This window comes from Cebus imitator, unplaced genomic scaffold, assembly GCF_001604975.1.
Source record: "Cebus imitator isolate Cc_AM_T3 unplaced genomic scaffold, Cebus_imitator-1.0 Scaffold102, whole genome shotgun sequence".
NCBI classification, from domain to species: Eukaryota; Metazoa; Chordata; class Mammalia; order Primates; family Cebidae; genus Cebus; species Cebus imitator.
The window spans coordinates 2,930,937-2,942,385 of NW_016107417.1; the positions used below are offsets into that span (position 1 = coordinate 2,930,937).

Below are 11,449 nucleotides of genomic sequence, written 5' to 3' on the forward strand. Positions count from 1 at the left end.
AAAAAAAAAAAAAAAAAGAAAGTGTGCTGGCAGATTCTAAGGCAAATGAGGTGCCACATGTGGTGATGAGGCTAGAAGAGGTGTTCTGGCCAAAGAGACCATGTGTGTTGCGCTTTGTCAGCTTGCCCTGCAGACCCCGTCTGCATGTCTGCATTCCTGACCTCCCTGCTTTGCCAGAAAGCTAAGCTCCACCTGCTGCACCCCCAGGCCCCTCAGCCCACAAGAGGACCAGCTGGAGAGCCATGGCCAGGAGGAGATTAGGGTGATATTTGTTCCCCCAGCGCCCCCCACTCCAGGCTGCAGGGGACCAGGGGCTGCAAGTCTCCGCTGTAGGCCACAGCTCGTGGGCAGCCCTCCCTGGTTATGCCAAGGGAGTAGTGTGCACTGGAGTGATGTCCCTCAGTCACTGGCCTCAGTGGTTTCAGCTATTTCCTGCGGAGGCCCTGAGAGCTGAAGGAATTTGGTTGGGTGTCATTTGAGTCAGGCATCATTACTGGACTGGACTCTTTCATTGCTCCCTGTCACTGAGTCCCCTCCGAAGACCCTAAAGAAGGGCTGTCATCTCCCCATCCTACTGGCAGCAGCTTTAGACACCCAGGGCCACACCCTCCTCCTGGCTCTTCCCCACCACACTCCTGGTTTTCCTCTCTGCTCCCTCCAGCTGCTCTTTCTGGTCTCTGGCCTGACTCTACCTCCTCTGCCTGACCTGGGAATGGTGACCTCCCCGGGGCACCCTGGACCCTCTTCTCTCCATAGTAAGCCTACCCATTCCCGCTGTCGTAGATGCCCCCTGTATAACCCCAAGCCTCTGTCTCCAGGCCAGACGTCCTGCCTGAGCTGCAGACTCCCGAGTTCAGGAGCCTCCACTTGGATGACTCACGAGCATGTCGAACTCAGCAGGGCTGGAACGGAGCTGTGGACCTTCCCTGTGTTTCCAGCTCCTCTGCCTCCCCTCTTCCTCGCCCATCCAGGGATCAGGCCAGGAAGTGGGGGCCATTCATGCCACCCGCCTCCCCAGCACCCCTACTTCACCCAGTCTTTACATCTCACCTCCCAAATACATCTCCCTGGGGCCAAGTGAGATTTGCTCTCCTGGGGCGAAGGCAGGGCGCCCTGATACAGTCCCACTGCAATGAAAATAACAGCAAATTCCTCACCATGGCTGCCCCCTCCTACCAAAACCACCACCTTTAGCTCTCCCTCTCCCCAACACCCTGTTGTCCCACTGGCCTTCCCTCAGTTATCTGGATATTCCTTCCCTGCAGCTTCCCCTGAGGTCAGATGCCCACAGGTGCCACTCATTCCTACTCATCTTCCAGCCTCCAATGGAAGAGTCCCTTTGTCCCCCAGGTCCCAGCCCTCTCCTGTCCTGACTCCCTGCTCTTCTCTGTCACAGTATCAGCCTCTGTTGCAGCCACCGTTCTGTGTGAAACTGACTTGGCACATTTCTAGCTCCCCCAGTCCAGCAGCTCCAGGAGGGCAGGACTGGTTCTGTGTATAGGCAAGAGCCTAGGATGTGGTTGAGTGATTTTTTTTTACTATTTTTTTTTCTTTTGAGACAGAGAGTCTCGCTCTGTCGCCAGTCTGGAGTGCAGAGTTATGATCTCAGCTCACTGCAACCTCTGCCTCCCAGGTTCAAGCTATTCTCCTGCCTCAGCCTCCCGAGTAGCTGGGACTACAGGCGCGCACCACTGAGCCTGGCTGATTTTTTTATTATTAGTAGAGACGGGGTTTCACCATTTTGGCCAGGATGGTCTTGATCTCTGGACCTCATGATCCGCCTGCCTCTGTCTCCCAAAGTGCTGGGATTACAGGTGGGAGCCACCTCGCCCAGCTTATTTTTTAATTTTTTATTATCAGTAGTTGAACATAGATGTTGAGTGCATAGATCGCCATCTCACAAGCAAGGAAATTGAGGCTTAGAGACAGTAAGAATCCAACCCTGGAGTGTTTGATTGTGCTATGCTCAACTGTGAGCCACAGCCAGCTCTAGGGAGGGTCGGGACAGGTTCAAATGAGTGTGAGGAAAAACTGAATATTCAATGCTCAGCCCTGTGCCTGGCAGGTGGTCAGCATTTAGCATTATTCCCTGCCTCAGTGTCAACCAGGGCCTGCGAAGAGGGGGCTGCTTTCCCCTCACGCCCCCTCCTGGATTCCTGCAGCAGGGACACCTGGGGACATGTGACTGCCCCTCCCAGCCCTGCACCGCCAGGCCGTACTTACTAAGGGTCCGTTAAAGCTACCCACATCAACTCACGCTCAAAGTAAAAACTGAATTCCTTGGACAGGTGTGGCTGAAAGTGGGTCTCTGAGCCTCCTCTCCCCAGTTAGACCGCTGCCCCGGGTGCTGTCCGGGAGAGGGTCCGGTGCCGCCCTGACTTGGCAGCAGCGCTCTTCCTGGATGTACCCTAGCTGTCCCCACATCCTGCTGAGTTCTGTGAATCAGAGACTGAACCCTGGGGTCTCCTGGCAGGCCCCACAGTAAGGCCTGGGCCCCCAGACGCTGCAGCCTTTTCTTCCAGACCAGTGGACAAGCCTGGTTCCTCTCCAGCCATGGCCAAACTTAAGCAACCACCCCCAGCCACTGCCAGCCCCTGCCCCTCTCCAGCCTCTGGGCCCTAGAGTAGCGTCCCCCTCCTCCCGGCTGTTATAGCCTGGGAAGGGGGCCAGGTCCTGAGCTCAGACCTTGGCGATTCCAGAGTGTCTGAGGCCCAGAGCCAGCCCCGCCAGCACGGCCAGACGAAGGGAAAGGGGGGAGGTGGCAGGGTGGGCACCAGGAAGCATTCTGAGGGGCTGGCAGGGATGCTGGATTCTAGCTTTGTTCTTTCTCCTCCTCTTCTGGACCCCACAGATTTCCTCCTGGGGCCTCCCTGAGCCCTGGTCAAAGGCTGTCCGCACCCTTGAGGCCGTTCCTCAGAGGGGAATGGACCAGCACTAATGAGAAATGACTTCGGGGCCGTGGGACCCCCACTTATGCAAGGGAGGCTGGGAAAGAGCTGGAAGGTCTGGGCTCCCGCCACACCCGGCCTCCATCGTCAGTGTGACCCTGAAGGGCCACCTCTCTCCAAGCCTCGGTGTCTTGCTCTACGCTCTACGCAGGCCTCCCCGCCCCGCCCGGAGGAATCCGCGGCCGGCCCGACGGTCCCAGGTGAGGGCCCTCTGGAAAGGGCCCAGCGCGGCGGCGGGTTCCGGCGGGGGCGGGCATCTGGGGTGGGAACCGTCCCCCACCCCCCGCCTCGGCCCGCCTGCACACCCTCGCTCCTCCAGGCGGCAGCGACGACGCTTTAAACAGAAAAAAAAAAAAAAAAAAAAAAAAAAAAAAAAAAAAAAAAAAAAAAAAAAAAAAAAAAAAAAAAAAAAAAAAAAAACTGTGCGCCTGGCCCAGGGCCAGCGTCCCAGCCCCCCTCGCCTCCGCCGCGCCGCGCTGCGCTCCAGCCAGGGAAAACAACTGCTCACTTCTCCCTGCGCCCTCCCCGCGCGCTCCCTGCCTCCCGGCGGCCGCGGGAAAGAAGCCCGGCCAGGGGGGAGGCGCGGAGCGGGCCGGCCGCCCGGCCTTCCTCTCCCTCGCTCCTCCTCTCCGCCTCAACTTGCTCCGGCCTCCTCGTTCCTGCCTGAGTTCGGGGCCTGGGCTGGGCTTAGTCCCTGGGCCGGGAAGTTTCTGCGCTCCCCGCGGTCCAGTCTCCATCTCTGCGCCTCCCGCCGGGCCCCGCGGTCCCCTCCCGCCTGCTTCCTCCGCTGCCCTCCCTCGCTGCCCCCCACCCTCTCCCGGGGCTCCCGGCCCTCTACCCACCTCGGGCGCGGGCCCCTTGCCCCGTCCGGGCGCGCCCCCCCGGGGTCCGGTCCTGCGGCCCCGGATGCCCGGGCCCCAAGGGGCTGCTGGCGGCCTGGCCCCTGAGATGCGCGGGGCGGGGGCGGCGGGGCTGCTGGCGCTGCTGCTGCTGCCGCTGCTGGGCCTGGGCGGCGGGGCCGAGGGGGGGCCGGCCGGCGAGCGGGGCGCAGGCGGGGGCGGGGCGCTGGCTCGCGAGCGCTTCAAGGTGGTCTTTGCGCCGGTGATCTGCAAGCGGACCTGTCTCAAGGGCCAGTGCCGGGACAGTTGTCAGCAGGGCTCCAACATGACGCTCATCGGAGAGAACGGCCACAGCACAGACACGCTCACGGGCTCCGGCTTCCGCGTGGGTGAGGGCCAGGGGCACGGCTGCGGGCAGAGGAAGGACAGGCACCAGGCCCGGTGGGAGAGCTAGCGGGGTCTTGGCCTTAAGAGAGTGGGGGCTGAGGGTATAAAGGGCAGGGGTCTGGGGGCCCAGAGATCTCAGGGGACCTGGGAGGCTGGAACTCTGGGGGCCAGAGTTGGAGGGCTGCATAGAGGCCTGGACTGTGAGGCTTTGCGTTAGGGTTGGGGCTTCAGGGGTGGGGAAATTCAGGGGTCCTGGATGACACAGGCTTCCCAGGAGGTGCTGAGTTCTGAGCAGGAGCACACGGGGGTTTTTGAGGAATATGAGCTGAAGATAGGAAGCCTCAGAGAAGGGATAAATATTCCCCCAAGAAACAGACTTGCTGGAAGAAACAGGAAAAGTCTTTACAAAATGTCTAAAGTGAGGCTGGCCAGGGTAGACACCTGCATTCCCTGGGAGGAGGAGCTTACGTCAGGGCTGGGGGTGGGAACTCGTTACTGGCAAGGTCTGAGAAGGGAGGATGTTGAGGCCCAAAAGTAGGGTGCAGACCTGAAGGTAGGGGCTGGTTTGGGGTTCTCAGCCTCTGCTTTTCCAATACCTTCCCATAAGCCTCCAACATTCTGCCTCAGAGGTCCTCAGGGCCCCCCCCCCAGCCAGCCCCCACCCCAACCCCCTACCACCTCCCCAGTTCAGTCTGGAGCCCACCCCCTCCCCAGCATCTTTCTTCAAAGGGTCAGGCCTGGGGCTCAGTCATCCTCCTGCAAGGCCCCATGGGCCAAGCTTGGGGAGGTGTCCCAGCAGTAATTATCCTCCTGGACAGGGTAATTAGGCCAGGCCCAGGATGGCACCAGCAAAACAGCCCTTCTTACACATTCCTATATTCACTCCCCACTCACAGAGCTAAGGAACCCCACTCATGTGGTTCACATTTGTCATGAGATGGGATGTGCATGCATGTGTCTGTGTGTGTGTTGCCCCTGTGTCTGGGGTCATGCCATGGGCATGGTGTGGCACACTGTCAGGTACCCGTCTTTGTGTTGTCTTGGGTGTGTGTCTCTAGTTGCTGTTAGAGAGTGTATGGGAATTTTTTTTTTTTTTTATGGAGTTTCACTCTTGTTGCCCAGACTGGAGTACAGTGTCACAATCTTGACTCACTGCAACCTCCAGCTCCCTTGTTCAAGCGATTCTCCTGCCTCAGCTTCCTGAGTAGCTGGGATTACAGGCATGCGCCACCATGCCAGGCTAATTTTTTTGTATTTAGTAGAGATGGGGTTTCACCATGTTGGTCAGGATGTTCTCAAATTCCTGATCTCAAGTGATCCATCTGCCTCGGCCTCCAAAAGTGCTGCGATTACAGGCATGAGCCACTGCGCCCAGCCAAGTTTATGGGAATGTTTATGTGAACCTGTGTTGGTGTCAGGATGAGTCTGTGTGTGTGACAAGAGGGCAGTAGGAGTGAGTGTACGTGTGTCCATCTCCCAGGCTCCCTGGCCATCCTGCCCAAGCTGCTGTCTCCATCTGTGCTGCCCACATCCCCCAGGCTCAATGCCCAGGCCACAGTGGGCGGGTGTCATTGGGAGGTCACTCTCACCGCTAGAAGTGACTCACTGGGAGACTCGCTGGGAGACCGGAAAAAGAGAATTCTACCTCCCCCAGCCCAGGACACACCCCTTTGCTATGTGAGGCCTGGCCCCAAAAGGCCAGGCAGGGGCCGGGCGCGGTGGCTCAAGCCTGTAATCCCAGCACTTTGGGAGGCCGAGGCGGGTGGATCACGAGGTCAAGAGATCGAGACCATCCTGGTCAACATGGTGAAACCCCGTCTCTACTAAAAATACAAAAAATTAGCTGGGCATGGTGGTGCATGCCTGTAATCCCAGCTACTCAGGAGGCTGAGGCAGGAGAATTGCCTGAACCCAGGAGGCGGAGGTTGCGGTGAGCCGAGATTGTGCCATTGCACTCCAGCCTGGGTAACATGAGTGAAACTCCGTCTCAAAAAAAAAAAAAAAAAAAAAAAAAAAAAAAGGCCAGGCAGGATGATGGGCTAGGCTGGAATGATGGGCTTGGCCCGACCATGAGGGCCATGGATGTGGGCTTTCTGTCCCTGTGAGGCCCTGCAGGCATCCAGGAGAGCAACCCCCCCCACCCTCCTGCCCTCCTGCCCTCCTGCCCATGGGATGTAAGGGCAGCCATAGGGTGGGCAGGAGAGAGGCTAGGGCTTTGGCATGAGTCAGAGCCCCAAGGCTGGTAGTAGCACATGCAGAAGGTATGGGACAGAAACAGACAGAGGTCTCATCCTCTCCCCTAGTCACTCCATTCATTCCCCAAAACCCCTGTAGATGCAATATCTGACAACCTGGCCCTGCCTTCCAGATACCCTCTATAAGGAGGCAGATGAGAACATAGCCAAGCAGGTGCTAGGCAGAGCTGGCCAGGGGATGGGAAGGCAGGAGAGGGAGCTCAGGTGGGCGGGATAGGAGGAAAGGCTCCCTCCTGGCGGAGACCCTAAGCTGGGAAGGATGAGATCTGCAAATGCGGAGAGGGGGAATCTGGAGCCCAGCGGTGGAGGGAAGGGCAGGAATGAGGCCAGGAGGCAGGAGGCAGGCACCTTTGCAAGAGGGAGGTGAGTCTTGGGGTGTGCGGTGCACGTGGAGGGAGCAGTGGGGGCTGGGCTGAAAAGGAGGGAGCTCTGCCTGAGGCAAATTTCTCTGGGACTCAGAGATTGTGGATCAGCAGGAGAGAGGCTGGAAGCCAAGGAGGGGTCTGGGCGGCTGGCCGGGCCGGGCCAGGGCAGAAGCAGTGGCCCTGGGGAGGGGAGGCAGGTTCATAGGACATTAGAGGCTGTAGCTGGGCAGGTGAGAGCAGGAGGGACGGAGCCGTGGGGACTAAGCTGTGGATGCCTGGTGGCCAGGTGAAGAGGAAGTGGGGATGCAGGATGCTTACTTCTGACAGTGTGCCCTGGTTGGAGGTGCCCAACAGAACCCTGGACAGGCTGGGGGCTGTGTCTGTGTCTTGAGATGTGGACACCTTTGGCAGTGGTGAAGTGGGGGCCACGGGATGGTGAGGAGGGAGCGGGTGGAGAGCAGGCAGAGAGGGCTGAGGCCTGAAGGAGGGGAGGGTTTAGGGGAGAAGAGGAGGAGGCACCAGGGACGGAGCCAATACCTTGGGAAGGCTGGAGGGGAAAGCCAGATCACCATAATTATTTGCTACCACTTATTAAGCACCTTTGTATACCAGGCCCCCGGGTAAGCATTTGTACAGGTCTTACCTCATCCAACACACAGCTCTGCAGATGAGGATGCTGGGGCACAGGGAGGGGATGTGAGTTGCTCAGGGTTGCACAGCTGGCATGTGGCCTAACTAGGATTTAAATCCTGGACTTGAGACTCCAGAACCCAACATGGGTGTAAGGATGCTGGGGAACTAGAGGGCAGTTTTCATGTATAGGATGTATCTCTAAACCTGGCTTCCCGGTAGGACAGAGCCAGTGGGTGGCAAGGGAGGAGGGGGAAGAGACAGGATGTGGGTGAGGGCCTGGGGGCCGCCTGCCCTGACCCGCCTCTTCTCCCCAGTGGTCTGCCCTCTGCCCTGCATGAACGGCGGACAGTGCTCCTCGCGAAACCAGTGCCTGTGTCCCCCGGACTTCACCGGGCGCTTCTGCCAGGTGCCGGCTGGAGGAGCCGGCGGGAGTACCGGCGGCTCAGGCCCGGGCCTGGGCCGGGCGGGGGCCCTGTCCACAGGGGCGCTGCCGCCCCTGGCTCCGGAGGGCGAATCTGTGGCTAGCAAGCACGCCATCTACGCCGTCCAGGTGATCGCCGACCCTCCTGGGCCGGGGGAGGGGCCCCCTGCCCAGCACGCAGCCTTCCTGGTGCCCTTAGGCCCAGGACAGATCTCAGCAGAAGGTACCAGGGGATGGGCAAACCCGGGGAGGTCGCGGTGGGCGGGCCCTAGGGTGGCCAGGGCTGGGCGGTGTCTGTCCCGGAGGAGCTCAGCGCGGTGACCCGCGGCGCGGTGCGGGCAGCCCTGAGGCCACCGCGCCCGCCCCCAGTGCAGGCCCCGCCCCCCGTCGTGAACGTGAGAGTCCATCACCCGCCCGAGGCCTCGGTCCAGGTGCACCGCATCGAGGGCCGGAACGCCGAGGGCGCGGCCCCCTCCCAGCACCTGCTGCAGCACCCCAAGCCCTCGCACCCCCGACCGCCCACCCAGAAGCCCCTGGGACGCTGCTTCCAGGACACTCTCCCCAAGCAGCCCGTGAGTGAATCCACAGTTGCGATCGACCGGCCTTTCCTTCTCTCAGAGTTGCTCTGCCCCAACTCACCCGGATAGCAGAAAACGGAGGGGCGGAGGAAGAGGAAAAGGCCCAACCCCCACAAGCGGCGTAGAGGCGGGGCGCTCTGTGACCCCATCTACCCCTCCTCCCCCTAGTGTGGCAGCAACCCCCTCCCTGGCCTCACCAAGCAGGAAGACTGCTGCGGGAGCATCGGCACTGCCTGGGGCCAGAGCAAGTGCCACAAGTGCCCCCAGCTGCAGTGTGAGTGCTTGGGCTCAATGAACGTTCCCCACCTGGGGGCCCCTCCCCACCCGCCCCAGCAGCGGAGTCCCCAGCCCACTGGATTCTTTTCTACATCCCCTCTGCCCCTCCCCAGTTTCCTCCTCGCCCTCCCCTGCCAAGCTGTTCTCTCTCTGCAGACACAGGAGTGCAGAAGCCAGGGCCTTTACGTGGGGAGGTGGGCGCTGACTGCCCCCAGGGCTACAAGAGGCTCAACAGCACCCACTGCCAGGGTATGGCTGGCCAGAAGATTCTGCGGACTGGAGGGGCAGGCTAGCCATCACTGGGGGTAGGGGGTGTCCCAAAGTGGGTGAGAGAGGAGGTGGGGCTGGGGCAGGACCCTGAGGTTCTTGGAGCAGCCTGCTGTCACTCCACTGCCTCAGACCAGAGGGGCCAAACTTCCACTTACCACAGACATCAACGAGTGTGCAATGCCCGGCATGTGTCGCCATGGTGACTGCCTCAACAACCCTGGCTCCTATCGCTGTGTCTGCCCACCTGGACATAGTTTAGGCCCCTCCCGCACGCAGTGCATTGGTGAGACGGGGGCTCAGCTTCCTGGGAGGCCACAAGGCATGGATGGGAGCAAGGATTGGAGGTCACAAGAGATCAGAGTGGGGTTAAGGGTTGACTGCAGGAGGAACAAGGCCAGAGCCAATAGGATCAGGGATCAGCGGGGTCCAGGGTCACTTGAGAGCTGCCATTAGCAGTCACAGGGGGTCAGGGATTACATGGAGTCAGGCTCATGCAGATCATAGACTTAACGAGTAGGAGTGGCGAAGTCCAGGATAGCTAGAATCGGGAGTCAGTGGGGTCAATGGTCACATAAGTTTCAGGGGTCACATTAGTTCAGGGTCATATGGGGTCAGAGACCACACGGGGATCAGGGGTTGTTTGGGCCAGAGAGACAAGGTCTGCAGCAGCTGGGCAGAGGGACATGGGCAATGTGCAGGCTCAGATGCCCATGCCTCCCACTGCCCCCTGCAGCAGACAAACCAGAGGAGAAGAGCCTGTGTTTCCGCCTGGTGAGCCCTGAGCACCAGTGCCAGCACCCACTGACCACCCGCCTCACCCGCCAGCTCTGCTGCTGCAGTGTCGGCAAGGCCTGGGGTGCGCGATGTCAGCGCTGCCCAGCAGATGGCACCGGTGAGTCGGATGCGCAGGGCCAGGGGTTCATAGGTTCACGCACCTAATCCAGGAAATGCTCACTTTTGTGTCTTGACTGCAGCTGCGTTCAAGGAGATCTGCCCAGCGGGGAAGGGATACCACATCCTCACCTCCCACCAGACACTCACCATTCAGGGCGAAAGTGACTTTTCCCTTTTCCTGCACCCTGACGGGCCACCCAAGCCCCAGCAGCTTCCGGAGAGCCCCAGCCAGGCTCCACCACCTGAGAACACAGAGGAGGAGAGAGGTCTAGCCTGGCCCCTTCTGATCCCTGACCCCTTGACCCCTGATCCACAGATCTGACCTCACAGTCTAACCCCCAATTCCTTATCCCTGACCCAACCACTGACCTCCCACCTGATCCTCTGACCCCTGACCCAGAGATGTCACCCTGAACTATAACCTCCTAAGCCTCCTACAGCCCAATCTGTAACCTAAGGCCTATCAACGTGATCATGTGACTATGCAAACACACACCCTAACCCCAGAATCTAATCCCTGACCCTTGACCTGGAGACATGATTGTTGAACTCCCAGAGACCCTAACTACAAATACTCAGCTGCTGATCCCAGATCTGACTCCCTTCTCCCACCCCAACACTTCATGGCCCATCTTCTTCCATTTTAGGGGTGACCACAGACTCAGTGAGTATGAGAACCCAGATGGGAGGGGCGGGCAGGCGAGGGACAGGAGAGCTCATGCTGCTGTCACCCGCAGCCGGTGAGTGAGGAGCGGTCAGTGCAGCAGAGCCACGCAACTGCCACCACGTCTCCTGCCCGGCCCTACCCCGGTGAGCTGGGCACAGTAGGGATGAGTCCTCATTGGCTAAATCACTGGGTGGGCGGGCAGTTCACAGCTGGAGTACTCGGGGACCATCAATCTGGGGTGTGGGGGGCAGCCAAGGCTGAAGTGGAAAGGGAGGCTTCAGTCACCGTCCTCTCTGACCAGAGTGCACTGCCGCCCGCAGAGCTGATCTCCCGCCCCTCACCCCCGACCATGCGCTGGTTTCTGCCCGACTTGCCTCCTTCCCGCAGCGCGGTGGAGATCGCTCCCACTCAGGTCACAGGTAAGGCCCACCCAGCGAAACCACGCCCTGCGTAGGCCACGCCCTCAGTTTAATTCTCTTTTCTCCCTTCCCGCCTCCAGGCGTTCCCTAGCGACAACAGGCTAGCGTTTATCCCGGGCTCAGCACTGGGGAACCTGGTGAGCAGCGGAGATCCCACCCTGCTCTAAACGATCCAAGTAGCACAGGGGTCAGCTCATTCTGAGGGAGTTCATTCATTCAACAAATACTTATTAGTGTTACAGGTTTTTTAGAATTTGTCTAGCAGGTTTCCCAGTTTTCACAGGAAAACTCCCCAGGCCAAAAATAATAATAATAATAACAAAGCTGACCGTGATGACTCACACTTGTAATCCTGGCACTTTGGGAGGCCGAGGCTGGAGGATCACTTGAGCCCAGGAGGTCAAGGCTGCAGTGAGCCATGATCGTGCCACTGCACTCCAGCCTAGGTGAAAGGGTGAGACCTTGTTTTAAAAAAAAAAAATTGAAGAGTAAACACA

The 11,449-nt window shown here is 59.6% G+C and overlaps 1 protein-coding gene and 1 non-coding gene across 8 annotated transcripts in view; both read left to right on the forward strand.

Moving 5' to 3' along the window:
• Positions 1–3,439: 3,439 nt before the first annotated feature.
• The window catches only part of LTBP3 (latent transforming growth factor beta binding protein 3), a 19,821-nt gene continuing 11,811 nt past the window's right edge, over positions 3,440–11,449 (forward strand). For 2 of the 7 annotated variants that reach the window (XM_017537098.2, XM_017537101.2), the window contains exons 1-11: positions 3,440–4,176; positions 7,742–8,071; positions 8,191–8,420; positions 8,595–8,700; positions 8,859–8,951; positions 9,133–9,255; positions 9,706–9,864; positions 9,947–10,132; positions 10,514–10,530; positions 10,604–10,676; positions 10,854–10,952. In XM_017537098.2, coding sequence (XP_017392587.1) covers positions 3,855–4,176; positions 7,742–8,071; positions 8,191–8,420; positions 8,595–8,700; positions 8,859–8,951; positions 9,133–9,255; positions 9,706–9,864; positions 9,947–10,132; positions 10,514–10,530; positions 10,604–10,676; positions 10,854–10,952 — 1,738 coding nt within the window. In that variant the 5' untranslated portion in view covers positions 3,440–3,854. The remainder of the gene's footprint in view (positions 4,177–7,741; positions 8,072–8,190; positions 8,421–8,594; positions 8,701–8,858; positions 8,952–9,132; positions 9,256–9,705; positions 9,865–9,946; positions 10,133–10,513; positions 10,531–10,603; positions 10,677–10,853; positions 10,953–11,449) is intronic. The other 5 variants (XM_017537099.2, XM_017537102.2, XM_037741601.1 and 2 more) reach the window with 4 other exon arrangements.
• On the forward strand, positions 11,184–11,245 carry LOC119472497. Its single transcript, XR_005201649.1, has one exon. It is a non-coding gene; the product is annotated as a U7 small nuclear RNA (small nuclear RNA).